General features: G+C 40.9%; 3 protein-coding genes across 9 annotated transcripts in view; 2 read left to right on the top strand and 1 right to left on the bottom strand.

The window, feature by feature from the left end:
* The first annotated feature begins 212 nt into the window (after nt 1–212).
* Ccng1 (cyclin G1) lies at nt 213–6,970 on the top strand. 2 transcript variants are annotated; one of them, NM_009831.2, is made up of 6 exons: nt 236–521; nt 1,454–1,714; nt 3,165–3,418; nt 4,004–4,082; nt 4,163–4,261; nt 4,463–6,970. In NM_009831.2, the coding sequence occupies exons 2-6, from the start codon at nt 1,454–1,456 to the stop codon at nt 4,652–4,654; spliced, it is 885 nt and encodes a 294-aa protein (NP_033961.1). In that variant the 5' UTR covers nt 236–521; the 3' UTR covers nt 4,655–6,970. The 2 variants fall into 2 exon arrangements, 1 of the variants encoding a protein (NP_033961.1); XR_003949271.1 differs by lacking the exon at nt 4,004–4,082 and having other exon boundaries at nt 213–521.
* An 8,505-nt stretch (nt 6,971–15,475) lies between these two features.
* On the bottom strand, nt 15,476–21,877 carry Nudcd2 (NudC domain containing 2). 3 transcript variants are annotated; one of them, XM_030246122.1, is made up of 4 exons: nt 21,267–21,877; nt 19,456–19,504; nt 18,878–19,029; nt 15,476–16,363 (listed from the first exon to the last, which is right to left on the bottom strand). In XM_030246122.1, the coding sequence occupies exons 1-4, from the start codon at nt 21,285–21,287 to the stop codon at nt 16,280–16,282; spliced, it is 306 nt and encodes a 101-aa protein (XP_030101982.1). In that variant the 5' UTR covers nt 21,288–21,877; the 3' UTR covers nt 15,476–16,279. The 3 variants fall into 3 exon arrangements, with proteins under 3 accessions (XP_030101982.1, NP_080299.4, NP_001277626.1); NM_026023.5 differs by having other exon boundaries at nt 21,368–21,861; NM_001290697.1 differs by having other exon boundaries at nt 18,878–18,954; nt 21,368–21,861.
* Nucleotides 21,878–22,057: 180 nt separating this feature from the next.
* Hmmr (hyaluronan mediated motility receptor (RHAMM)) overlaps nt 22,058–23,529 on the top strand; it is a 32,077-nt gene continuing 30,605 nt past the window's right edge. For 2 of the 4 annotated variants that reach the window (XM_006532279.3, XM_006532278.3), the window contains exon 1: nt 22,127–22,208. Coding sequence is in view for 2 of the 4 variants with exons in the window: in XM_006532276.4 (XP_006532339.1) it covers nt 22,163–22,208 (46 nt within the window). In the remaining 2 variants the exon portion in view is untranslated. Of the gene's footprint in view, nt 22,209–23,529 lie in introns of all 4 variants that reach the window. The other 2 variants (XM_006532276.4, NM_013552.2) reach the window with 2 other exon arrangements.

The following is a 23,529-nucleotide window of genomic DNA, read 5'->3' as shown; positions in this document are numbered from 1 at the left end:
TTCTGGTCCGCTACCCAGACCAATCTGGCTAATAGAGGCCAGACCTGCCCGGGCAAGCCTTGGCACTGAACACTCAGTTCCGCAGCTTAAGGAAGGACAGTTCGGAAATGCTCCAATGAGAGAGGCTGCGAGAGTCGGGCGTGGCTCGAAAGGGGAGGAGAATTGAAGTCTGGACAACGGGAAGTGTGCGCTGATTGGCCGAGCTTCCTCAGAGACCATCCATCAAAAGAACCACACCAATCAGCGACGTAGATGCGTCCCAGCTAGAGAGCCAGGTCTCCAGCTTGTTCCCCCACTGCCCGGCGCAGTCCTTCGCTGCGCGCTGACCCCGAGGAAGGCAGTACTTGGTCAGGGCGCTGAGGGACCCTCCACCGGGACGCCGGCCCCTCCCCGGGCCTCTGCTCACTTGACCCCCACTCCCTAGTCCGTCCCCTTAGTAGGCCTGTCGGATCGGGGACGTGGGGCGAGCTGAGAGCAGGCCCGGGGTGGGTGGTCACCGTGGTGAAGACGTGGCTGTCAAGGTGAGAGGGGACTATGGGGTGGATCTCAGAACCCTGCACTCCGGAACGCAAGCCCGGGCTAGTCTGCGCCTAGAGAGAGGCGCAGCGGGAGCGGTATTCCTATGTCATGCCTCCCAGTCCCAACCTGCACCCCTGAACTGAGTTAGTGGTTCCTCACCAAGACGACCTTCCTGTCACATCTTTAAACTGCCCAGGGAAGAATCGTCCTCTGTATCCAGGGCTTAGGTTGTGCCCAGGACTCAGAGGAAGTGTAATGCATACTTCCACCAATGCAACTCCCCAGCTTCACCTAACTTTTTCTTTTGGTTTTTAAATGGCGTTAGACTATTCGGAGCACTGAGTGCTAAGCACCGTGCCACACTGAGTCATATCGTGTGTTATTCACAGCCACTCCAAGAAACAGATGTTGTCACCCTCATTTCACAGGTGTAAAAATAAGCTCATTACCTGGAAATAAATGGGCACCTGTGTGCTAAGCGGTTTGTGTGACTCCTTTTAAGCTACCCAATCTATGAGCTATGAGATTGTAGGTAATAATCGTATTTCTACTTCATAGGTAAGGAACTAAGGTTCACGTTGTTAACATATATGGCAGAGTATGTACTATCATTTGACTTTTAGTTTGGGTGTATCATGTGGGGCAGTATCTATTTGTGGCATGTACTGACAATGAAGAAGTCTTTGCTTAAGTAGAGAAAAAAAATTTTTAAGCCATAGTTTATGTCCTATACAAACTCACAATTTAGGAATGTGACCTACTGGGAGAAGGTAAAAATACTTACAGACCTTGGCTTTGCAGTGTCTTCGTCTTAGACGTAATGGAAATGGGGTGGGGGGTGGAGGGGGCATGCACTATAAAGCACTTTTTGCCACAATGCAGAGATAGCCAGGCAGGGTTCTTATGCTCTTTTCTGGGTTTGTTCTATTTATAGATGATAGAAGTACTGACAACTGACTCTCAGAAACTGCTACACCAGCTGAACACCCTGTTGGAACAGGAGTCTAGATGTCAGCCAAAGGTCTGCGGCTTGAAACTAATTGAGTCGGCCCATGATAATGGCCTCAGAATGACTGCAAGATTACGGGACTTTGAAGTAAAAGATCTACTTAGTCTAACTCAGTTCTTTGGCTTTGACACGGAGACATTTTCCCTAGCTGTGAATTTACTGGACAGATTCTTGTCTAAAATGAAGGTATGTTTATGTTACAATATCTCAGCTCTTAATTTCGCTCCATGTGTTTAAGAGATCAAATTGCAGAGGGCTGGAGAAATGGCTCAGTAGCTAGGAGTGCATGTTGGTCTTCCAGAAAATCTAAATTAAGTTCCAACAGCTAGGTGGGCAGTTGAAATCTGAGGCCCTCTTCTAGCCTCCTCTGGCACATGCACAAATGTACCAAACACACTCACACACACATCAAATTAATAAAAAGGAAAAAAAGCCATCAAATTTCTGGATTAGGGCTGGTATACAAAAACCACTTTCAAATGTGGCAATGCTTCCTTTCCATAATGAAGACTTGTAAAACATCACTTATTAGTTGTATACTGAAGTAGAAAGTAATTTAACATCAAGCCATTAATTGTAGTACTCCAGTAGCGGGAAAGCTGGCTCTATGTAACAAACTGTCTTGAGCCAGCAAAGTAGCTGAACACAGAGAGTACTTGTTACACAGGCCTCAGAGAGTCAAGTCTGAGTGCTGTCCCTGGAACACTTAAGTGAAGAGAATGAACCAAGTCCCCAAATCTGTCCTCTGACCTTCACACATACACTAGGGCAGACACACGCCCTCCTAGCTAACTCTCCCTTACACAGAGGAATAATCAAAATAAAATTAAGGGCCTGGTGAAATGCCTTTAATCCTAGCACTCGGATGGCAAAGACAGGCAGGTTTCTGTGAGTTCGAGGCCAGCCAGGTAGACATAGTGACTTCCAGGACAGTCAAGGATACACAGTGAGACCATTTCAAAAGATAAAAATTAAAACAAAAAACAAAAAACAAAAACATAGAAATTTCTTAAAAACTGTCTTACATATATTTGTATGTTTGTGTGTGTTTGTGTGCATATGGACACACCCATGCTGCAATATTATGTAGAGATGAGGACCACTGCAGGAATACGGATCCTGGGGATTGAACCCAGGTCATCAGCCGCCTTTCCCACTGAGCCACCACACTAGCCCCAATCAAAACCTTTCTTGATAGACTGGATATTTCCACTCATCTATTCACATCATAGATTTAAAGTTAAATCTCCGTTAAAGTCTGAATGTTAGGTTGTGGATTAGGAATTAGGGTGTATTTCTTAATTACTACCCATATATAAAAATTCTAATTCCCTTAGCCATCTGGCATTTCCAGCTCCAGGTTGCATGCAATAGAAAAGGAAGGGTTTACGGAGTTATTTCCCAGTAACTGACAAAATATTCATATGGCTTTCAAAGCTTAACTCTTAAGACAGCAACTATCTTCCCTATCCACCCAAAGCCACTGGTTTCAAGTAGGGTACAGAAGACTGTCAGGCTCCTGTCAAATCTGTTGTAGCGATTTGTCTTGATATACTTTTCATAATGACGGTCTGAGTCGTCCTAGGTTCCCTCTGTGTCCTACTGAAGCACTGTAAAGACACTGGTGTGTTTGTAGGTACAGGCGAAGCATCTTGGGTGTGTTGGACTGAGCTGCTTTTATTTGGCTGTGAAAGCGACTGAAGAGGAAAGGAATGTCCCACTGGCGACTGATTTGATCCGAATAAGTCAGTATAGGTTCACGGTTTCAGACCTGATGAGAATGGAGAAGATTGTGTTGGAGAAAGTGTGTTGGAAAGTCAAAGCTACTACTGCCTTTCAATTTCTGCAGCTCTATTATTCACTCGTTCACGACACCTTGCCATTTGAGAGGTATGTGAAATTTGTTTCGAACAAAAAAAAAAAAAAAAGCTTGGAAATCAAAGGGATACTGTCTGAAGGTTTCATAAAATCGGGATTTTCATCATAGAATTCGGATCAAAATAAGGACCTATGGTCCCTTGTACTTTGCTGCCTAACAGAAGTGAAAAGATGCCTGCCAGTCATTTAGTGAAAGTTCCTTCTTAAGAAACATATTAATGAGAATATATTACTATAAATGCAGTGGGGCTTTTGTTTTTTAATTTATGTACAGATAAGTGGCACGTTTCTACTCTACAGAACCTAGGAAATAAACATTTAACATAAATTATCGAAATACATTCAAAAGATGCAGAATTTTTATTGAAATAAAATCATGGTATTTGTGGTATACTACTGTTCACTAAATGGTTTTTGACCAGAATCATTTAAAACTCGTTTAAGACGTTCCTGACACTGATAGGAGAGAATTTCCTTTTCTTAAAATAATTTTTATATAGTGTGTATGAGTTTTATTTTAAAAACTACCTTCAATACATTTTTAAAACTGCCAACTAGATATGTCCACATAAAATCAATCCCATTTTCTTTTTAAAGGAGAAACGATCTGAATTTTGAAAGACTAGAAGCCCAACTTAAGGCCTGCCACTGCAGGATCATATTTTCTAAGGCAAAGGTACATATTTTATATGATTAATCCTAATTACAGAAACCTATTTTTGTCATTGACATTTACTTTATATTTATCCTTTTCAGCCTTCTGTGCTGGCGCTATCTATCCTTGCGTTGGAGATCCAAGCACTGAAATACGTAGAGTTAACAGAAGGAGTAGAATGTATTCAGAAACATTCCAAGGTATGCCAAGGTTATAGCACTGGTCCTATTAGCAAGCTACAAGAGAAATGTATCCACTGTACGTGCTAAAGTAGAACAAGACGCTGTGTATTGATCTGAAGCTTACATGGTTCTCCCTTAGTTCCCTTTGGATGATGTGGATATTAATGAGAATATATTACTATAAATACAGTGGGGCTTTTTTTTTTAATTTATGTACAGATAAGTGGCCGAGATTTGACCTTCTGGCAAGAGCTTGTTTCCAAGTGTTTAACTGAATATTCATCAAACAAGTGCTCCAAACCTAACGGTCAGAAGTTGAAATGGATTGTGTCTGGACGCACTGCACGGCAACTGAAGCACAGTTATTATAGAATAACTCACCTCCCAACGATTCCTGAGACCATTTGTTAGTTGATAAATCTGGTTGTTATTCTCTGTATACAGAAAATTTTCCAGTATGATCATTTTCTGCTACAACTGAAGAATTGAAATACTATCTTCAATATAAAGAATATGGGATGAAAACATAAAGGAAAAGTGAATTGTTGACTGGTCTAGATAGAGAATACTGGAAGGCATTCACTGTGTACAGTGCGTAGCAGTTTTAAGAGAAAAGACATATCAAACCCCTAGATATACGCTAATACTTTTCATCAAAAGATTAGCGTAGTAGCAAAGAGAATACTTTAAACTCGAATTTTAAAAGTAGTTACTGAAATAGCACTTCTTTAAATTACGTACCACCCCACTGTAGCTTATTTAAAGTTGCATAAGCCCATGCAGAACAACAAGCAATGTGACCCATATATGAACAAATTTTAATCTGCCCATCGACTATGAAAATGAAGTACAAACCTGGGTGATGGACTTACAAAGTAATATAGGGCATGCCCATGTTAGGTTTCTGGAAACTGCCAGAGTGTCTTAATTCTATAGCTAGTATTTTACCTCTATAGCATTTGGACTAATACAAAGTAATTATATGCATGAAAATATAAAATTGGTCTCTGATACATACACATTTTTGACATCTAAATTTCTTAATCATAGCAAAGATTTATCTTTTTATGATTAAAAACAATTTTTTCCTTAATGCATGGCAGCACATGCCTTTAATCCCAGCACTAGAGAGGCAGAGACAGGTAGATCTCTGAGTTCAAAGCCAGGCTGGTCTACACAGTGAGTTCCAAGACAGCTAGAGACCTTGTCTCAAAAACACTCAAAACAACCAAACACCAGGGGTAAATGTTGCTGGGAAGTCAGGGAAGATGGTTTAGAAGGGAAGCCTGACAACCTGACTTCATTCTTCAGGACCCACATGATGGAAGGAGAGAACGAAGAACTCCCAAGTTCTCTCACATATGCACATACCTCACCACCCCCCGCAGGAAATACATGATCATGCGTCTGAGATATCACCAGTTCACCTTTAGCAGCTCGCAGTTTGTAGGCAGATTTCTGTTAAGTTGGGTCTGTGTTGTTTGCCTATGTAGCAGGATTACAGCAGCAGCAAAAACGGTCCCTCAAGTCTTTCTGCCACTCTGACCTGAGTTTCCTACGGTACAGGATTTACTCTGAGAAACCTCAGCACCTTGCCACAGTAGCCTTGGCAGAATGGCCTCACGGTTAGGGAAACTCCTGATTCTAAGCTTGGGAGAGCTACGCTTAGATTTGAATTCACCCAGGAAGCATTCAAATCAAGGCTAAAGACATAAATGTGAAATAAAACTGTGAACCTTCATTCTAAAGTTCATCTGACTTCCCAGATTTGATCAATATATTCTTAGGTGGTATTAAAAATGGTAAACTGCTTAATTTAAATCTCAAAATTTAAATTATGAGGTTTACATAAAAACCAACATTTCATGAATGCACTTTTAAGGTATTAAAAGGGGTACTTAAGCGGTAAATGGTTTCTTGGCACCCATAACCAAGTAATAGTTAATTTACAGGTGGGATTTTTTTTTATTGCTATGAGAATTACATTTAAAATTGTGGGTGTTTTATATAAAGCAGATATCACAAGTTTTGAAAATTTGTTACCTTTAATATTTCTTCTAGAGAATAGGTGTTTGTATCCATAATAAAAGAAAAATTTGTCAGAACTGCTGCTTCAATCTAATCCCATTTGAGAGAATTGTCTTTACTGTCTTAATAACTGGATGAATTATCACTCTGAAAATGTATTTATTGCACTAAAGTTAGTTTAGGCTTGATAAAACACTCCAGACATTTTTACTACAGACTGTTTCTATAAAACTGCCATTGCTTCTAATGGAGAATTTTATTTTAAAAGAAATAAAATTGCTGAGTTTATCTGCAAAACCTTTCTCTAAGTCTTATGGGACGTAAGGAGACACCTCCATAATTATAAGAGCCGTTGTGCTCAGAGTCTCCATGCTGGCTTGAATGTATGATCCACACTGTTAAAACATAGGCAGCAGCTCAGGGCCCTGGACAGCCTGAGTCAACCTAGAGTAGCTGGAACCATTTTGACATGTAATGGATAAGAAAATTATCCATTGAGAAGCTGAACAATAAACCAAAGAACGGGTGTATTTTATCCTTAACCTCTGTAAACCACGTTACACTGAGAACACTTCAGTTCTTCCTAAAGGTTGATAGGCTTCAGTCTGAAAACAATATTGATTTGGAGTGGACAGAAGTTAACTAACCAACTACCATTATGTTTTGAATACACCTTTCAATAAAATGATTGAAATGCAACCTTCCTTGTTTTGGTTTCTTTTGTGGTTTAAGTATTTTAGCAGTATTATAAAATAAGCTTTCTTTATATTGTATATTAATCTTACTAAAGTCAGATACACAGAAGCAGAAACAAAATCTCTTAGTAGTGCAGTTATCAAGCTGGGAATGGTGCTACACAGTTTTAATTCCAACTGGGAACCAGCCCGGTCCTCATAGGAAGCTCCAGGCCAGCCAAGCCTACATGGTGAGACCCTATCTCAAAAAATATAGTAACCAGCACCAGTTACTTTAATTTAAAAAACAAAACAAACAAACAAACAAAAACCCATAGGTTAAGTGTATTGGTTGAATGGACCTCAAACAATGTATTTTGTATGCATTATTGTGAATCAGGTTTTTCATTTAGACCCACCAGTGCTATGGATAGTATTCATAATAAAAATGTATGCGTGCACTTCTTAGGGAGCTTAATTAAGGTTATTCACTTGAGCATGGGTAGAAAGTTATTTATTGGAACATGGGAGGCTTCTCAATGGATGCAACCTTGCAGAAAACAACTGTGCTCTCTAGTTTCATGTCAGCTTCACACAGGAAGGGCTAACTTCAACTGAGAGAATGCCTCCACTGGACTGGCGTCTGGGCCAGCTGTGAGGAACAGGCCATGAAGCAGCACCCCTCACCATCTGCCTGATCCTGCCCTGACTCCCTTCTAGGATAGTCTGTGGTGTGCAAGTGTAAGCACAACAAACCCTTTCCTTCCTGACTTGCTTTGAATCCTGGGATTTTCTCACAGCACTAGAAATCCTAAATTAGACACATCCCTTCCCTTAGTCACCTTTGTCAACAGTCCCTCGGGGATAGGTGGGGCCACAGGAACCCTTCCCAAGATATGTTAATGTTTCTTAGGGCCTTTAAATGAGGGATAAAGCAGGCACTGTGAGGAAGTGACCCTAACCTGTTGTACTTGATTCATGTTAGTCAGAAGTTTCCTTTCCAAGCACTTGAACAAATACAAGATATACGTATATAAATAATTGCTATTTCTGATCTAACGACTGTGGCCAGCAGTGATTTGTTGGTATAACTATAACCCACCTCACATAAGTTCTAAACTGAATGAAGATAATCAGCAAATACAACAGACACAAGAAGTGAGTAATACCTGGAATACTCATGGTACTAGAAGTAACATTAAAATTCACATGCTTTGGACTCCAGGACCTTTCGCTCTTATGATTCTGCATATTCTGTCCCAAAATGGAGAATTAATACATATGAAATTGCATAATCCCCATGATGCAAACCATATTCTGTGCTACCATGAGAGGATAATATGATGACTTTCCCTCTCTTATAAGAGCAGAGTAGTCTTTATCAAACATGTCGTCACAAAACAACCTAACAAAATGTGCTACATTTTAGTGTTCACTGGGAAGCTTATATCCCAATCCAAAACCAGATCGTTTTGGTTTGTTTGTTTGTTTGTTTTGTTTTTTTACATTAGTTCAACAAATAAGACACTGGAGCAATATAAACAGCTAGAAGAGGACAGAACATAACCGAAAAATCACTAAATCTATCACTACATACAAACTGTGAAGCAAATGCCTAGCAATGAAAGGAGAAATGGTCAGGTATTAGTTGGGAAACAGGACATTCCTCTTGGAAACGTACAGAACGAATTGACTAGGCATTGCATCCTTAACCAGCCTGTAACTATTTGCAGCTCCGTGTGGAACAGTCATCAAGACAGACTGGGTCTTGGGTCCCAAAAAGCAAAAAGCTGAAATCATGCAAAGCGTGTTTGCGTAATAAAGTAGAAATGAGTAACAGGCAAAATTCTAAGAACTTAAAAGTGAAACCTGAGACTTCCAAACAATTTGTGGTTCTAAGGATAAGCATCAAAATACAACGCACTCTAGACTGAGTGGAAACGAAGGAACACCATATGTGGAGCGCACTGTATCAGTGCAAACTACAGTCACTGCCTGTACTGACTACGACGACGGTCTTAAAAGCCAATAAAGATTCTACTTATGAAACGGGGGTGGGAGGCCAAGTGAAACCCAGGCGAGCGAGCAAGCGGAAGGAAGCAATGAAAAAGATGGGGTGATAAAATTCTAACAAATTAGCAAGAGAAAAATCAAAACCGAAAACTGGCTCTTTGGAAAGAGTGATAAACGATAGAAAAACTAAGAGATTAACTCTGGTATTAGAAAAAAAAAAAAAAAAGATATACTACTACAGACACTGGAAGACATTCATGGGGGCTGGAGAGGAGGCTCAGAGTAAAGGCGCGCGGGCTGGCATGGTGAGCTGAGTGGGGTCTCCGGAAAACACGTGGATGGAAAGGAAGAACAGACTTTCCGAAGCTGTTCTCAGACATCTCCAAGTGCTGCCAAATATGTCTGCATGCACATACAAAATAAGTAATTTTAAACAGAAAAATGGGCCATGAAGAAGATAAGGGCTAGAGAGATGGCTCAGGGGTTAAGAGCACAGACTCCTCTTCAGAGGTCCTGAATTCAATTCCCAGCAAACACATGGTGGCTCACAACCATCTGTAATGGGATCTGGTGCCCTCTTCTGGTGTGTCTGAAGAGAGTAAAGGTGGTGTACTCATATGCATAAATAAATGTTTTTGTTTTTTTTTTTAAAAAGAAGATATGATAAGCAAGTCTACCTATACAGAGTTCAAATAATTTAAGTCAGTTCTTGAAATACAAAACTGCCACAATGTATGGGGCTGGAGACCTGAGGGGTGAAGAGCACTGGCTGCTCCTGCAGAAGACCTGGGTTCACTTCCCAGCACCCTCTTGGCAGCTCACAGCTGTCTACAACTCTAATTTCAGGGGATCCAATGCCCTGGTATGGTCTCTGTGAGCACTACACGTGTGGTGCTCATTCATGCAGGAAAAAATACTCATACACATAAAGTGGGGAAAAAACTTTAAAAAGAACTGCCAAAATTTAACTAAAATGAACTATATAATTTGAATAATTTCTTATAGTTCTAAAAGATGTTTAAAGGAGTGAACTGTACAGATGACTCGGCAGTTAAGAGCACTGGCTGTTCTTCCAGAGGGCCCAGGTTCAATTCCCAACACCCATGTGGCAGCTCGCAAGTGCCTCTATCTCCACCTCTAGGGAATCTAACACTCTCACACAGACATATATGTAGGCAAAACACGAATGCACATAGAATAATAAATATTTTTTTAAATGTAAAAGGGTCACAAGGTTCTAATAACTCTCTTCTAGACAGAGCTATTTCACAGTTCATCTTACAGGATCAGAATTAATGCATGAAGACAAGAGGAAGACAGCAGAAAAATTATCAGTATTCCAAATGAACACAAATCTGAGATGAATGTAAATATGTAAACTGAGTGATACTCATGGCTAGGTTTGGGTGAGGGATTGTGACAAGCTATTTCACAATCTGAAAGTAAGTACAGCTCACCACATTAACAGTCCAGACAAGAAAATGGTCAAACCAGGTACCACAGAGACATGATCTGGAAGTATTAAACAACTTTTCTCATCTTGTTTTCTGTTATTCTGCTTTTGTTGTTTTTCAAAACAGGTTTTCCTCTGTGTAGCTATCTGGCTCTGTGGACCAGGCTAGCCTTGAGTTCAGAGACCCACCTGCCTGCCACGCTGGGATTAAAGCTGGCGCACCATCACACGGGACTTTTACACCCTTTCCTGAAGTTTAGCTAGCTAGAAATTTTGGGAAATTTCAGCCTGATTTAAAAAAGGAAGAATGGATAACAGGTAGCATTCCACGTACTGATGAAGAGCAATGTGTTCACCGTCCTAAAGCATAGCTAATACCAGGCTGATCGACTTCTCTATTGTCTAGGCAGTATAACCAAGAAAGATGATGTGGTTAATAGGCTTCATCTCAGCACCTGGGAGGCAGGAGATCAGGCACCCAAGGACATCTCAGTCACAAAGTCATTTCAAGATCAGCATAGACTTCGTGAAGACTCCATCTCCAAAACAAACAGACCAAAAAGGGGAGGGGGGAGCCTACGAACTAAAAAGGGTAAAATGAAACTGACTTACACAGGAAACTCAAGAAATCAAAAAGAACCCACAAAAATAAACCAAGGTGAAACAAACTGAATTTAACAAGACTATAAAGTACAAAGTCAACAAACTCAAATCACACCTATCTGTATAAATAATAATACTGCCTATCTGTATAAATGATAATACTAAATTATAAAATCAATGACACTTTAAATTGTTCCACCTAAAAATGAGTATTGGGGGAATGAAGACACAGGATCTGTAAACTGTAACGCCAATAACTGAAATCAAAGAGGGACTCAATGTAGAGACTCTACTTGTAGACTGGAAAGATTTATGAAATTCCACCCTGTGATTGTCTTTCTGAATTCAGATCTGTCTAATCTGTACCTATGAAAGAATTAACTAAAACCCACCTGATGGCACATCTCTGAGGGATTTTTTTAATTACATCATTTGAAGTAACAAGACATACTTCTAATCTGGATCTTTGAGGCAGGAAGATCCACCTTTAATCTGGACCAGAGCTTCTGCTGACAACCTACATAAAAGACACAGAAGGCAGCCTGCTTTCTTCTTGTCTGCCTGCTCTGGTTCTAGCAAGTCCATTCTTTCACAGACATTACAGCCTACGTTTTCGGGATTCCAGGGTATACTTAAGACCAGCTGAGACATCCTGCCTTGTAGACTGAACAACTACTGGATTCATGGGCCTTCCATTCATAGGCACTAAATACTGGACTAAATAGACCACAGACTGTACACCATTCAAATAAATCCCTTCTATATATAAAGAGATTCGCTCTCTAAGTTGTTACTCTAGAAAACACATTACTATTCTCAGTGAGATCTCTCATAAAGACTGGATGGATCTGAACTCAGAAAGACACAGGAACTAAAAGGTCAATGCAGTTTTGAAAAAGAATAAAGTTGTAATCATGCTATTCAATTTTGAGTCTTGGACTGTAAGCCAATGATAATCAAGGTAGTGTGCTGCTGGCAAATAGACAGATTGACACATGGTTCAGAAGGAAAGAGTCCAAAACCAGACTCACTTAAATATGGAACGGGTGTTTGTTTTGACACAGGGTGTGAGTCTGTAGCCCAGGCTCGAGCCTGCTTAGTTTTTTCAATAAAATGATTCTGAGACTAGTGGGTAGGTATCTAACTGAAAGAAATACTGAATTTCCATCTACACTTTCCAGTTTATGTGAAATATGTTAAAAACAGGTTAAAGGTAAATATAAAACATCCAGTCAGTAACTGCCCCATTTCCACACTGGGTAGTCTCATGGCTTCTCTGTGCATATTTCTCTTAGTTAGGTTTGTCAACAATCCATGACCCTTCTTTGAGAAGCCTATCTATGCTTTGGAATATCTTTCTGAACACTTCTCTTAACCTTTGTGCATTGTCTGTATTAAAACAGCTTTATTTAATAAAACCTCAATTTTGGTTTAAAAAAAAAAACCAATAAAATCTTAAGATAAAGACAAAGAAAAAACTTTTATGACTAGAAGTTTCCATAAGAGTTCTCATGGGAAGACAAGATACCAAAAGCATAGTGCATTCACAATACGATAAACTAGACTTTGCCAAAATGAAAAATCTTCCAAAACCACTATTAAATAGATAGTAAAAATAATGGCTGGAGGGTGGAGTGCCTGCAATCCCTCATCATCAGCAGCTAATACAGGAGGCATTCCAGTTCACGGCCTGTCAGTATTACAAAGCAAGTCTATCTAAAAACAAAACAACAAAAACCAAACAAAGTCCACAGGAAATTACTTAAAAACCATATAGCTGATAACCTGTACCCAGATTAACTACTTAACAACAAAAAGACAACCCAATCTAAAAATGGGCAAAAGATTTGAATAAACATTCTTTAAGGAAGATACACAAATGTTCAATAAACACGAGAATAGTAGCTTTAGCTTGCCTTCACAGAAATGTAAATCAAAACCACAGAGGCCTGTGAGCCTCAGTGGGTAAAAGACCTTGTCACCAAGACCTGAGACCTACATGGTTCAAAACAGAAAAGCAATCTCTCTGCACACTGTGGAATATGCATCACCCCCCACCCCCCCCACCCCCCCGCTCCTCAACATAACAATGAATAAATGTAACTAGGAAAGGGGAAAACATTTGAAACACAAATAAAGAAAATATTTAATAAAAAAAAAACAATAAGCATATAACATATATGTGTTTATATTCATAAAGACACTAAACTAGTTGCTATCACTAGAATGACTCGATTGGAAAAGCCAGCTAATAATAAGTGTAGGGAGCTATGTGGAGCAACCAACACCCTGACCACCACAGACAGGTAAATAGGCAGCTGCTGCTTTGGAAAACAGCTTGGCAGTTCTTCAAATGGTTACACTGAAGGCTTAGCACATAACCAAAACGTTCCACTATGAAAGTGTCGTAGCTAGGGGTTAATATTTCTGTGATGACACACAATGACCAACCCCAACCTGGCGAGGAAAGGTGTCTCCAGTTTACAGAACCTGAGTCACAATCCACGGAGGGAGGCCAAGACAGGAACTCAAACCCAGAAGGAAGCAGACAGAGCTGATGCAGCGGCCATGGCCGGTGCTGCTTACTGGCTCGCTTCTCACGGCTTGCTGGTCCCACACATTTACAGCAGCGCTATTGAGCGGAACCCAACCACGATATCTACACAGACATCTTGAGAATGGATGTGTGATAAGGCCATATCATGAGACACTATTCAGACATAAAACAAGCATGGGTGAACTTCCCAAAGACCACACAGTCTATGGTGCCATGCATGTGCATTGTCTTTTAATGAGATCTACGAAACAGAATATCCAAAGCTGGCTGGGGCAGAAAGGCATGTCAGCTGACTAACACAAGGCTATTTGTGATGATGAAATGCTTGACAATTTACCAAGATGATGGCTGTGTACTCTTGACGGGCTCAGTTACATACTTAGAATGGGTGAATCTATGGTACGCAAATTGTCTCAACAAACACTTTGAAAAGACTGCGTGATTTTGTTTACATTATATATTCTAAGAGACAAAACTATTCAGAAGAGCTATAAACAAGAGACACTGGCTTCCAGAGTCAAAAGCTAATAGTGTGATTACAAAGAAAGAACTTCAATGTTTCTCAGTTGACTGCAGTTTTAGGGTAAATGGGAGGCACTTACAGGAATCTATATGTGCTAAAATTCACCAAATTGTACATTAGAAAACATTAATTTTACCTGTAAGTCGGTTCAAAATATTATTGAAAACAATGTCAAAACCAACCAAAGAAAAGGCCTTTTCCTCCCAAGAATTCATTCCTAAATTCATTAAGGGAAGTCATCAAAAAAGGAAGGCATCATAGAGTAGCCCAGCTGCCAGTGTTCAATGCTGGGCTCAGGCAGTGAGCTTCACACGTGAAAGGCACTTGTAAGGAGATGACCTACACCGGGATGTCAAATACAGTAAGAGTGTTGGAAACCAGTCTACTCAAGAGAGAAAAACTAAAATAAACCCCGTCAGATTAGAACTGGGTGTCTAATGGGGATTCATGATTTGCAGTGCATGTAGAGGTTCAATGTGTGCACGGTCAGCACACAGCAACAGTGTTCATACAGCAGCGTGCACACCTTGCTGTTAAAGAAAACATATATCCACCAAAGAGAACCGGGTTCTTTAGCGCAAAATGTTCGATTATTGAACGGTGGCAGGGAAGGCCAAAGTCTGGAGAGTAAGAAATTGCTCAAACAATGATGTAAACACGTGAAAGGGCACAGAAGCCACCTAGACTGGTTTTACACTACCCAAATTATATAATTGTAAGCATAAAAGTAATGAGAATAGTAATGTTTACCGCCTGAGTAAAACAGTAAGTTCAAAGTTTGGTTAGAAACAAGAGGTGCTTTAAAACTAGTTTCCCACAAAGGAAGCACCCAAAACTTGTTATCACAGTGAAAAAACCCAGCACATACTATCTTACTCCCTGACCAAGGCAACGCTGTCAGCATCAGCAATAGGGTGACATTCTTAATTCATGACAGGGTACCGGATGCAGGAATATTGTAGACAACAGACCTCATCCTGAACAGTCAACAGACAAAACTTCCATCATTTTCAAGTCCAAAAGCTAAGCCAAGCACAGGAGACTACTATCAATCATAGGGTCTGGGAACTAAGGCCAGAATGTCACCGTGAGTTAGATGCCACATGCCAGCAAGGTACTATCATGAGAACAGATGTAAGCAGTAAAGCCAAGGAAAACGAGGGAACTTGTTCCAGGCTGACGTGAACTCCGGACCTCTGCTGGAGCAGCACACCCTGAATACAGGACTTTCTTATTTTAAGTACACTGTAGGTATTAGGCCAACACAGATGGCATAGGTCTGAGGCCTAAACAGTAGTACCATGTCCATGTTGATTTTCTAACTTTAATGGTTACATTGTTGAGAGAAAATACTTTTTTGAAGAAAAGAAAAAGTAAAATATTGAGGTGACAACATGTCAATTTATTAGAAAAAAGTGTAAGATTTTCAATCTGTTAATATTTTACTCATAAGCTTTTCACACATTTCAATTTTTTTTTTTTTAAGAATTAAAAAACACAGAGGATGCAAGACTTTTTTTCTAGACCACCTTGTCTGAATGTTTAAAATGAAATGAAGCCACTGACTTATACTCAGGGGCCTCAACTGTTGTCTGACATTAAGAGGCAATTAACTCTTCCGTTGTTAGGGGTTTATCATTTTTCAATTTCTTGACATAATCACTTAGGCAGCACCAAACCAGTTAGAACTTTTCATTAACTCAAGTTATCCAAAGTACTTCAGTGTACTTTTTTTCCTTTCTTAAAATTTCCAGTTCTGTCCTTTCCGTGAACAGACAAGCATATTTAGACAAAGGGTATACAACTCTTACTCAGAAATTTACTCAACATTATTTTTATATCACACACATACAAAAAAAATATTTTTCCATGAAGGCACCTTTTTCATTTCATATGATTTGTACTCCAATGTTTTTTGTAGTAAAAATACAATTAAATATGAAATTAGGAAAATGTAGCCTATAAAACTTACTGCAGAGCAGTAAAAGTTATCATCTATCCACATTAGAGCTGCTCTGCCTCCTGTGCAAACCATATCTGAATGTGATCTTTACAACCATATTGAAATACACTTGGCAATCTTTAACTGTAGACACTGGCTGCTCCATCCTTCTCCTCATCAACTGCATTAAGTTGCCAGCACCTGCCGGGATCCACGAGACAGAGAAACACTAAGCAATAGCAGTCATTTCTCAAGGTTTGAGAAATCTGGTCCGCCCTTCGTGTAGTTCCCTGAGATTTCTGCTCCACTAAAGTCAAAACCAGGATTCTGAAAGACATAAAATATTAAAACTTACAAGGATAAGTTGAATTCATAATTGACAAAAAACAAAAACAAAAAAGTCAAAAAATAAGAAACAATGTCAAACTTGAAATCACCTAAGGTAAAACTAAGAGGCCACTCCAGCTTTCAGACTATAAACACTTATTAGAGTGATACCTGCACCTGTGTGAGCACCATAAAACTGGATAATGAAACATTCCTTTCCATTTCACAAACAAATAAAATCTGTTTATTTGTATAAACACATATTAAAAGCTTTTTTCCTTCCTGGAGGGCACATTATGGACTTAACACAGCCCTTGAAACTAAGCAAGTACTTATGCTGAGCTTTTTCATTTTAAATTTAATTTTTACTCCTGAGCCATGGTCTAGCTGTATCACCCAGGCTGGCCTTGAACTTGAGGTTCTCTTCTCTCACCCTCCCAAGTGGCTAGAACGAAGGGCTGTATCACCAAGCTCAACTAATAGTCAGCGGTGTTCTGAAGCTTCCTGTGTGGCATGCAGAGTTCTAAGAGTGATATTTACACTAGCATATTGATACATATTGTATAGTATGAAGTACTCATTCAAGCTTTAGACTTTTCAGGGGAAATTTCATTTGTTTAATGGACCTTTTTTGAACTACTATTTGGAAAATACCATTTAAACAAATGTGAACTTCAAAAATTAGCAAATAAGTTGTTCTAGAGGAGCTTATATTGTAGCAGGGAAATACAAATAAGAAACCATAAATACAGAGCACAGAACTTGGGAAATGTGATTTGTCCAAGAGTCAGGTAATAATCACTTTAGGCTCTGCAGAGTACATGAACTGTCTTACTCAATTACAAAAAACTGCAACGTGTAAGGTAACATCCTGATGAGTAAGCACAGGTATGTCTCAGTAAAACCCGTGGAGACATGGTTAGGGTTAGGGTTAGGGTTAGGGTTAGGGTTAGGGTTAGGAGGCCGATTTTCCTCAAACCACATTTTGTCAACCTGACTCAGTGTTAAAGCTTGTAAGTGCTATAAAAAAGATAAACAGGAAGTATGATTGGAGAAATAACTAGGAGAGAAAATTATAGACTTTAATGGGATAGTCAAAATGTGGATTTTTATTTGTTTGGTTTTGTTTTTGTTTTTAGAGATGAAGATTCTCTGTATAGCCCTGGCTGTCCTAGAACTCATTCTGTAGACCAGGCTGGCCTCAAACTCAGAAAATCTGCCTGTCTCCCAAGTGCTGGGATTAAAGGTGTGCACCACCACTGCCCAGTGTCAAAATGTGTTTCACTGAGCAATGAGCTGAAAGCTACAGAACACTCCAGTCAGAATCAGCGGAGAGCCAGGCATGCTGGTACATACCTTTAATTCCAGTACTTAGGAGGCAGAACTCTTTAGGTTGAAGGTCAGCCTGCTACATACACATTGAGACAGTCTCAGAAAAACAAAAAGGGAAAAACAAAGGAAGGGTACGGCAAGAAAGTGTATCAATGACCCCATTAAGGGAAGAAAGAACCTGGAGAAGTCTAAGAACAATACATTGGAGAAGAACAATGCATGATCTGACTTGCCCTATCAAGACTTCTGCCATTGCTAAAGTCCGAGGACTGCTTGTAAGAGTCCAGGAGGTGAGTTAGCACTTTATTCAAGTAATCCAGACCAGAATGCAAGCAGATGGGGCAGTGTGAAGTGGTAGCATAGTGAATGGGAGTGGAAGACAATGGTAAGAACTAAGGTAGACATCAGGTGTCTCCTACATTTGTTCTCCCTGCTTCCGTTACTGAGGGAGTGTCTCTCAAGAAACCTCAAACTCCCACATTCTAGGTACTGCAGCCAGCTAGCTCGCCTGGGAGATCCTTTTTCTCTGCCGCCGGAGCACTGGGCTCAGGCGGCCACCATATCTGTGCAGCTTCTGCATGGTTTCTGGGGATCGTCTAGTAGGCCTTTGGTCCTCATGCTTGCATGGTAAGTGCCATAGCCACTGGGCTTTCTCTGACCCCCTCCTCCCAACCCTAAATCATGAACAACCAGTCTCCACTAACTACAATAAAAAGTAGAATAAATGTGGGAGCGAAATTAGATTGCTTAGATTGCTCACCTTGGACACAAAACGTCTGGCAGACAGAAAAATGAGTATACGCAACAAGGAACCGAGAAGTCTAGGTCAGACATATACCTGGAAGTCAGCATGATGCCGGTGGAAACTACCACTAAAAAAGGCCGATCAAGAGGCAGAAGCAAGAGGTGGAGAATCCAATGAAGGGACAGCTCCCTTTCATACTATATACCTACAGCGGTCCAGTTCTTTAGGTTAATTATTCATGAATTACTGGTGTGCATTCAGCATCGGTCTTACAGAAATGCATACATTTGTGAAATTTGAAACCTACATAATAAGCAATTTTCTAACCATTCACTTTAAAATTCACCTAAAAGGCTTTTTACACCTTTGTATAGCTTATGACCCCCTGTGCGTTTGAATGGAGTATCTGTACACACTCACTCCCACATCTGACTTACTTCTTTCTGGAATCGCTCTAATGTAAGTTTTCTCTGCATTTGGTCTTGCACCCAGGGGTCAGCTGCATATTCAGACTCTAAAAGAGAAGTCCAACAGTTTGCTGCATCTCTCTTGGTTTTTGTCAGGACAATGCGGACCATTTTTCTGTCCTCTAAGATAAAAAGAAAGTAGTTACAGAGAAATTACAGTGCATCATTAAACATTGTACTTTCCAAAGGCTATTAGGTACTATTTTTTTTTTTTGTTTTTGTCTGTTTGCTTAAAGTTTATTTATTATTATATATAAGTACACTGTAACTGTCTTCAGACACACCAGAAGAGGGCATCAGATCTCATTACGGGTGGTTGTGAGCCACCATGTGGTTGCTGGGATCTGAACTCAGGACCTTCGGAAGAGTAGTCAGTGCTCTTAACCGCTGAGCCATCTCACCAGCCCCCTATTAGGTAGTTTTGATAGACAATTGCTCTCAACACGTTTTTCTCCATCTTTCACAGCTACAAAGACAAGACAATATAAAGGAGAAATGATACCATGATCCAATTTTTAAGTGTATGAATCATAACAGATTTCTCTTACCCAAAGTCCATGTTCCTTCATCAGCAATTGTAGAATCAAACAGTTTCCCCTGGAAAATCAATATAAGGTAATAGAATTACAGTATTTCATTAAGCTTTATAAATTCTCATCATTAAGATTTGGCTCATTCCAAGCTAAGGCACATCTTAGGCCAAGTTCCCCTACCTGTAGGTGCTCAACCTTGAACTTTCGCCTAATCAGAGTCCAGTTTACAAATCTGACAACTTTACCATGGAAGAAACACACAGGGACCACCACCACTACACAAAACAGGAGAAGACATACTACTCTTTATGATAGAACGCAACATTAACATATAAAACGCTTTACCAATTAATTAATATGAACAAGACAGGGACTCCTACTAAAACTAGAAAAAATGTCCTATTTTTTGTTTTCCTTCTTTTGTTTTGCATTTTTTAAGGGGGTGGGTGTTCCCTGTGTAGCCCTGGCTGCCCAGGAACTTGCTCTATAGACCAAGAGCCTCAAACTCACAGAAATCCTGTCTCTGCCTCCTGAATGCTAGTATTAAAGGTGTGTACAGCCACCACCTGGTGACTATGTTTTGTTTTCTTGAAGCAGAGTCTGTCAGTCCTCAGCCTGTTCATCTCAACCTCTTTCAAGGTCACATATCAGATATCCTACATACCAGATATTTAATGACAGATTCGTAAATGCAAAATTACACTTATGAAGTATCAAGGACACTGTTTTTATTGTTGGGGGCCACCACAGCATGAGGAACTTTTTTGTTTGTTTTTGAAGACAGGGTTTCTCTGTAAAGCCCTGGCTGTCCTGGAACTCATTTTGTAGACCAGGCTGGCCTCAAACTCAGAAATCCCCCTGCCTCTGCCTCCTGAGTGCTAGGATTAAAGGCGTGTGCCCACCACACCCGGCCATGAGGAACTTTATTAATGGAGCGAAGCATTAGGAAAGGCTGAAAACCACTGCTCTATGGAGTCATGGAGCTGGCTTAGTACATCTGGCTTGCTGGCCTAATTCGCTGAGCTGAGATCTACCTGCCTAAGGTTCCCAAATGCTGGGATTAAAAGCGTGCACCACAACACCTGCCTTAAAAGTGCTCTCTCTTTTAAACTCAATGTTATTAAAGCTAGTTCAATCTCTTTTGAGAAGCTGGCACTAGAAAAGGCCAGTTTCTTAAAAAGGTTCAAATCACATGTTGCAGAAATTGATATCCAATTAGCTGTTGACTAATTTTCCTTCTCCTGCCCAAGGTTACAAAACACAGTATCATGTCTCCGTTCACCACTACATTATACAGTCATCCTCCAACAGGCTATGCATCTAATCTAGGTGTAAAGTATAGCCTGATTGTTATGTGAGTCTTAATAAATTCTTAACCAAAAACGGGGAAATGTGACCAGATTAAAAATTTGGTGAAATTAGGTAACTTCACACACCTTTTCACTACGATGAAGATCAACATGCAAGAAACTTGTTATTTAGAAAACCAATCTGACATCTTGGAATCCTCATCCCATTACCCTAGCCTTGCTTGTAAGTGCCTGTATTAGCCTACACGTCATGAACAGAGTTCAGAATCCTTTTGTCTAGTCTCTGGGACTCCCATCGGTGCCCAGAAGACGCATATTCGTTCTTTTGACCTACTTAGCCTTCTGTCAGCAGGAACTCCGGAGGAAATAAAAGCACCCCAAACCTATTTTAGAAATAAAGTGGAGAACAAAATCTTTGAGTTCTACCCGCGCAAAATCTGCTCTGTGGGTGCAGTGCTCCGTGGAGACCCCTCGCCAGAACAATTTACCACTTCTTTCTACCAGCCAGGAACTAACCTTGCCACACCCAGCAGTCATCCCTCTGACACCGTGAATTTTAGGGCTCGGGGTGCGGGAAAGCCAGAAGAAGGAACTCGGGACAAGCCCTGGCTTGCTACCTTGAGGATCTCGCGGCCACCCACGGCCAGAGCCACGTGCCGACTCTGCAGGCCGCACTGGATGTCCTGCGCGCGAGTGCCGGGGGGCACCTGGACTTCAATGAACACCTCCTCCAGGGTCTGGTACCACTGTCCCCACGGAGTCCCGCAAGGAACCACCCCGCTGCGCTCCTCAAACGGGGCGGACATTCTGAAGACGCCACGCAGGCACACGGCTCCGGGAGAGCACTACACCGGCGGGACTAGGCTCTGGGCTTGCCCTCGGCGCCTTGGGGTCACTGCACATGCGCAAGAGTCCAAACTGGCGTGTCCGAGTGTGCAAAATTCTCCCTTTCAGAGCCCATTTAAGACACTCGTGAGCCCTGGTGAAATCGACCGAAGCCTAGAGATGTTGACATCCAAAGAACACTGACGCCGGAACAAAGGAGAAAAGTGCCTGCGATCTTTAAACCTGTGTGACGCCAAAATTCCGACGCGTCCACCGGCCTGTGAAGTGCGCTTGCGCGAACTGGGCTACCCAGTAAAACTGAGTAAAACCAGAAGTGATTGGATAGAGCTGTTTGCGGCGACGATCAGGAGCAGCCTCTTATTGGCTACTAGCTTAAACTTACAAACCTTCCGATTGGGCGGCGGTAGGAATCTAGTGCGCATGCTCTTTGGACCATGCAGGATTGGCCAGATAGGTTTAGGTTTTCTGATTGGCTGAGGGGGAAAGTTGAGGTAAATTTGAATTCAGGCGAGCTGACAGTTTGCTGGGGCGTTTGATTGCTGTCTCATCTGGACCCAGGCGTCAGAATGTCCTTTCCTAAGGCGCCCCTGAAGAGATTCAATGACCCTTCGGGTACGTACGGGTGGGGGAACAGGGTGGGAAGGGGATGTGCCCTCGTTTCCCAGTCATTCGAAAGCCAGGTTAGGGCTGGGGCGGTGTTTGTTTTTCTCCAAATTCACGCAGTAAACACCTGGTTAGCGCAGTGTGGGATGGTAGAGACGCGGCCCTACGTGAAATGAGGTCATCCCTGCACACAGCGAGTCTTCAAGCGTGAGATTCCAAAATATGCCATCAACACCATGGAGAAACCACAGCTGGTTGAAGGGGATTAGGAGTTGGCAGGCGCTACTTTTCTTTTTAAAAAGAAGTTACTCTCTTTAGAATTTTCTGCATTGACATTGCATTCAGATATAAAAGCATAAAGACTGAGAAATCTGTTCAGTAAAGACAGCTGCCCACGGATTCTTTTCCACTCGTGAAACAGTTCTTTGGAATTTCTTTTTTAATATTTTATTTTTTTAAGGTTGATTTATTAACATGAGTATACTGTAGCTGTCCTCACACACCAGAAGAGGGCCTCAGATCCCATAACAGATGGTTGTGAGCCACCATGTGGTTGCTGGGATTTGAACTCATGACCTTTGAAAGAGCAGTCAGTGCTCTTACCCACTGAGCCATCTCATGAAACAATTCTTAAGTAATGTTCAGCATTTTAACAATAGAATAGTGGAACTTGGTGTGTAGATGACAGAGTAAATTGAGTGTAGATGGTGATAGCATTTAAACAGTTAGAATAAAGTAATTTTTAATGTTTTCACCTGTAAGAAATAGACACTTCCAGACCTAGTGGCCTGAGCTACATAGACTGTCAGTAACTCACACCTACAACAAATTAATAGCATGTTGGAAGTAAATGAAAAATGAGACTGAAATCCACTCAATTTTATGAAACTAAATTGGCAGAAATGGAGTGGGAACCCAGACTTCCAAGGATATATGCTATGCTCTTAAGGGCTGTGGTTTATGCACAAGTAACTAGAGCCTTGGGTGTGAGGTGATAGATGCTAACTGTGCAGCTGTACTGTCGTAAGGTCTATATGTTATTCCTTTGAACAGCTAGACGAGAAAAGTACCAAAGTTGTACTCTTTACAAATGAGAACATTGAGAGAGTTTCTGACTATATTATGCAGCCAGCAAGTAAGTGATGGAGCGGAAGATGAAAGGCCGGTTTATATCCTCTGTAGCATGTACTGGTTAGTAGTCTCTATCTGGTTTCTATCAACGTTCCTCCATTCACAAGGTCAAGTGAGTGATCAGACACAGCCATCTCCATGGCCACACCATTTCCAGGGAACTCAGACAACTTAGGTTCTACAGAACAGGGTAGATGTT

Source organism: Mus musculus, chromosome 11 (genome assembly GCF_000001635.26).
Source record: "Mus musculus strain C57BL/6J chromosome 11, GRCm38.p6 C57BL/6J".
Lineage (NCBI taxonomy): Eukaryota > Metazoa > Chordata > Mammalia > Rodentia > Muridae > Mus > Mus musculus.
This window is presented reverse-complemented; position numbering and strand designations above follow the sequence as displayed.

Bases quoted from the DNA above. Each gene is read 5' to 3' on its own strand.
- Ccng1 (NM_009831.2), top strand. From the start codon at position 1,454: ATGATAGAAGTACTGACAACTGACTCTCAGAAACTGCTACACCAGCTG. The intron at 1,715-3,164 runs GTATGTTTATGT...GTGTGTTTGTAG, and splicing joins GATTCTTGTCTAAAATGAAG to GTACAGGCGAAGCATCTTGG. The intron at 3,419-4,003 runs GTATGTGAAATT...TTCTTTTTAAAG, and splicing joins GACACCTTGCCATTTGAGAG to GAGAAACGATCTGAATTTTG.
- Nudcd2 (NM_026023.5), bottom strand. From the start codon at position 21,556: ATGTCCGCCCCGTTTGAGGAGCGCAGCGGGGTGGTTCCTTGCGGGACT. The intron at 19,505-21,367 runs GTAGCAAGCCAG...TTGATTTTCCAG, and splicing joins GTGGCCGCGAGATCCTCAAG to GGGAAACTGTTTGATTCTAC. The intron at 19,030-19,455 runs GTAAGAGAAATC...TTTTTATCTTAG, and splicing joins TGAAGGAACATGGACTTTGG to AGGACAGAAAAATGGTCCGC.